The sequence below is a fragment of the Denticeps clupeoides genome, chromosome 4 (assembly GCF_900700375.1).
Source record: "Denticeps clupeoides chromosome 4, fDenClu1.1, whole genome shotgun sequence".
Lineage (NCBI taxonomy): Eukaryota > Metazoa > Chordata > Actinopteri > Clupeiformes > Denticipitidae > Denticeps > Denticeps clupeoides.
Window position 1 is genome coordinate 14,244,208 of NC_041710.1, and position 4,925 is coordinate 14,249,132.

General features: G+C 38.2%; 1 protein-coding gene across 1 annotated transcript; it reads left to right on the forward strand.

Annotated features, from left to right (window-relative positions):
• The first annotated feature begins 2,469 nt into the window (after positions 1-2,469).
• On the forward strand, positions 2,470-3,545 carry ccl20l (C-C motif chemokine ligand 20-like). The gene is made up of 4 exons (XM_028978179.1): positions 2,470-2,645; positions 2,766-2,883; positions 2,997-3,074; positions 3,222-3,545. The coding sequence occupies exons 1-4, from the start codon at positions 2,567-2,569 to the stop codon at positions 3,316-3,318; spliced, it is 372 nt and encodes a 123-aa protein (XP_028834012.1). The 5' UTR covers positions 2,470-2,566; the 3' UTR covers positions 3,319-3,545.
• Positions 3,546-4,925: the final 1,380 nt, after the last annotated feature.

Genomic DNA, 4,925 nt, shown 5'->3' on the forward strand with positions numbered 1-4,925 from the left:
AGCCAAGGTCAAGGCAGTCCCTACTACATACCAATCCACAGCAGCCATTCCTGCCAACCCCTGACCCCAAGGTCGGGCCGAGATTCTGATGATGAGTGAGGGTCAGCCTGCAGTCAATGAGAGTGTGACCCGTCTCAGTCCCCGACCAGACCTAACATATGTAGACTGTGCAGAGCAGATTCACTCAACCTCAATGATAAAGAATTTATTTAAACACATACAAAACATTGGGCAGTCATTGGTGCATTTATGATGAAGTTAAGATTTTGCTAAATGAAATACAGTTGTCTCATATGCACAAAGACTCCAGCTTTTTTCAATCCCAATTTATGGCCAAATATATAAACACACCATGTAAATCCATCCATACATCCTTGCATCACTCCATTCTTGTGTATGTTAGATTATTTCAATAAATAAAATTCGTACTAAAATGTATCTAAATATTTTAACCAATATATTTGCGCATGTACACATGTGGATGCTGTTCTATGTTATTTATTATTATGTACTACTTTCTTCTTGTAAATGTTAAAAATAGTCGGAGATGGATGGGCAGAGCCCCTTCCTCCACTGTTTGCCTGCATGCAGATGTCAGCAGGTAGGGGCCATGTCTGCTACCAAACCAAACATGGTAAATTAACAGGCCTTTTATTAATATCTCAATTCTGAAGACAAAAAAACTCACTCACTCTCTGCACAGTCCTGTTACTCGGGGTCGCGACCCACCACACGGCCCAAGACGAGAAAATACTTTTCGTGGATGTGTATTTATTTCTGTCACCCTGAACATCCTCATGCACCCTACATTGTCATTTTTGGATGATTATAAATGCATCAGTACATCACATAAACAAATATCGTCTGAGGACACTTAGATGAGTAACTCTAGGCTAGTAAACTCTAGGCTATGCTTAACATGCAATTTCCCACTCATGGGAATAATAAAGGTTGATCTTATCTTATGTAGCACTTCGTTTAACATCTAACACCAAGCAACAATTCCAAAATATTTTCCAACATCTTATATGCAAAATATCCCTGATATATATCTTGATATCTTGAAAAGTTGATGCATTATGCATTTCGCTGTTCTCATAAATAAATGGATGGTGAGAAAACAGACTGTACACGCGCCATACAGATCAGGTTAAAAATTAAAAAGGCAATAGGCATTAGGGCCGATGATGAATTGTTCGGTGTGAGGTCACTGGCATCCTCCTAACTGTTGGTGGGACAGCCTGTGACGTGACAGAATCTGACTGCTATTTTGACAAGAAAGGACAAATATGATTAGTCAGCAGGTCTCCACACTTATCTGGGACATGAGCACCTGCTGTTCCTGCTGAGGGCCAGGATAGCTGCTTCTGCTAAATTGGTATTTATTCAATTTTACCATCACTTAACAAGTCAAAGCATTTGATGAATTATCCACAAAATGACAGTGCTCAAGCATTTATCTGGGTCATCGTGATGTCATGTGGCCAATGCCACAGACATTGATATGCTGTAGGTGTGAGGGGAAGGGGGAGTTTTTGCCTGTGTAGGCAGCATGGGCAGATGAGATTCCTAGATTAGGGCAACGAGTCATGGTACAGCACAGGATGAAAGACAAAAAAAAATTCTAGCATGCGCGTGGGGAACTTATCTCAGGCTCCAACAAACTGGGCTGCCATCGGGTTTATTTGTGGTTACCGTGGTAATGAATTTTTATTTCATTGACTCGGTGTGAATTCTTATATACATTATGTAATTTAAATGAACTCCAGTCTCTAGACATAAAATAGATTTTTACAAATTCAGAATTTGAGTGTAACATAACAACAGTTCATTGTATTGAATCATCTCTAAAAAAAATGTATGGTTAATTTTATTCTAAAGGTTTTCTAGGTCAAAGATGGTGCATGTGATAATTTGTGCTTAAAGGAGTGAGGAAACATGTAATTCATACCGCAAATGGGTCACGTTAAAGATAAAATCTTTTGCTAGACATTCCCCCCACTAAATCATGTCTTGCCATGTAACTCTTTTGCCTGAAAAAAGACTTGATTAATTATGTTTTAAATTTCAGAGTGTCAGCCATATATAAAGGCATAATACTTAATGTTATTGTATATATATATATATATAAATACAACATGCTACTGTTCATTTCATCTTCATTCGATGCCAGGTTAGTAATAACTGACCTGGCATCAGCAGCCACACATCATCAATCTGTGTCTGGTTACAAACTCTGAAAAAAAAGTTTGGTATTGTTCAGTAACAAATGCAACACTGGGAATATAAGATTCTAATAACAGAAAAAAACTTCCACTATACCAAGGAAACTGAGTAATTGATGTGAATATGTGTTTGTTAGGCAGTATACATGATGAGCATCTGTAAAAATGTCAATGCACAACAGTTTCCTGTTCTCTTTTTTGCACAGACACTGCCCCATTTCTTGCAGAGGCACTGGAAAGACATTATGGTTGTTATGTTAGTCCCACCCATCTCCTAGATCTATAAAGCACGCTGTCTCAGTGTTGTAGATATTATACGCTGATCGCCGATTATAAGCACAATGGCTTCACAAAGCCTGGCCATCAGCGCCCTCGTCTTCTGCTGCATTCTGAGCATGCTCCCCAGCACCCCGGCCTCCTGTAAGTTCTTCTGCTTTTTTGTGTTTCAAACAGGACAAATCTGGTTCTTTTTTTCAAGAACTCGATCCAACAACAAAAAGTGTGTCTGGGTTTCTGTGATGCATGTGTGTTTGTTTTCAGATGGTCCACTCAACCTGGCCTGCTGTGTGAAGTACACCATGCAGCCAGTGGCCTTCAGAGACATCAAGGGCATCATTTTCCAGAGTTCCCGTGAAGCCTGTCGCCTCGACGCCGTCATGTGAGCAAAGTCACCACACTCATAGACACTCGAGGCTCGAACGCCTCGTTTGAAAAGTGTGTTACAGATTTTAAACATTCTTAAGAGTTTTTTTTTCTTTTTTTTAAATTTAGATTTCACACAAAACAAAAGAAGAGAATCTGCGCCAGTGCCGAACATGTTTGGGTTCAAAAGATCCTTCTGCGTCTGAGGTACAGCGCGATATTCTTTATTATTTTTTAGAAATGTATTATTTAAGTATGATTAATTTTTACTTTTTATGTCTTTTGCTGTGTCTGTGTAACTCCCAACAATGACCTAAATTTTTATTTTACATGACTGCATTTTTCTTTCTGCAGTAAAACCATGAAATCTTTGCCAGACATCCTCAAAAAAAAGAAAAACACACACAAACTGACAGTGATGTCCACACAGAGCACCTTCCCAACCCAGTGAAACTGTAAATTGCATAAAACCTCCTTTGGTTTCATATGGCGTATGTTTGACAATGATTCTGGAAAGTAATTATGGTCTTATAATTTTTTATAATTTTTTTGGATTTGTTAGCTTGAAGTTGAGTTTGTTCATTAATATCCTGTTTAACTATATCTGCATCAGTATATTTGAGTGAAACATCTTTTGTGTATCGGTAATTTTTTATAATAAAACACATATGCATAAAATGTGACTGAATGTGACATTTTTCATCAGACAAGGTCATCCAGTGTAATAAAATCAGGGAGCTAGGGAATTGCAGCCATTAGAATTGTTGACATTTTTGCAGATTTCTTAACAAAGAAAATCTGAAATATCACATGGTCCTAAGTATTCAGACCCGTTTTCTCAGTATTTAGTAGAATCACCCTTATAACAAAGATTGAAAAAATTAAGGGGGTTTAAGAGGATTTAAGTATTTACAGATTAATTTCCGTACCCACTGTATGTAGCAAATACAAGTACACAACACACAATCGCATGCATACTGTTTATATAAATGTACTTGTATTTAGTAAGTGGTGGTGGTGACAGGTGTAAAGTTTTCATGTGATGTAGGCTGAAACATTTTTCAGCCTACTAGAAAGCAGACTTCAAAGGGTTACATCTGCTGCTGGTTTCTAGTAAAACAGGCCTGAAGAACCTCTCACTCACATGCATCATCTGATCAGTCAGACATCCTAAGTCCTAAGTAAAAAAAAAAAAAAGATAAATTATTATTATATTCATGATGAAAATGGATCCAATATCTGAAATGGATCAGCCTGAGAATCTGAGCCTTTACATTCAAAATGAACATCTCATCAAAGACACAAAGGTTTGCAGAGCTTTATTTAAAACAAAAACCTCAAATTAAGTAGATAGAGGTAAATACAGGGTTTCTGTTTAAAGCGGCATTTTGTGTTCTATATATAAAGCCAGATGGTATTAAGAACTGTTGGACAGGGTGGCTGCTATTGTACATATTGTACATCATTATGGACATGTAATCTAGACCATGACACTGACTACATCCTGGACTTCTCCAACCCTACAACTGCAGGACTTATTATTATATCATCACCAACCCTGCACTGACACCATTTGCAGGCTCACTCTACTCCAGGGGAGACTGTCCCTGTAACTACATGATTGTAAGTCGCTCTGGATAAGGGCGTCTGATAAATGCTGTAAATGTAAATGTAAATGTAGAAGACATAGAAGACAAAGGGAGAATGATCAATTTCAAGTTCAAGTTGAGCTTTATTGTCATATCAGCTACATACGTGTTAGAAAGTACATCATGAAATGAAACAACACTTCTCCGCTACCTGTAACATACTGACATAAAGTGCAAATGTGCGTCATCCAGAAACCGGGCTAGATAAAGTGCAAACATGGGACACAGGCAGTGCAGTTCCACCCAACTGCTGGGTGTGTGATCAGTTGCTTTTGCTGGTGACTGTAAGAATGGGAAGAAACACGGGGACCAGTACAGCACAGTTGGTGGAATTGTGTTTTTATAAAGCAACAGCAGGAGTTGAGGGGCAACAGATGAAGCTCTTAGTTTTTAAGGGACATAAAGTTTT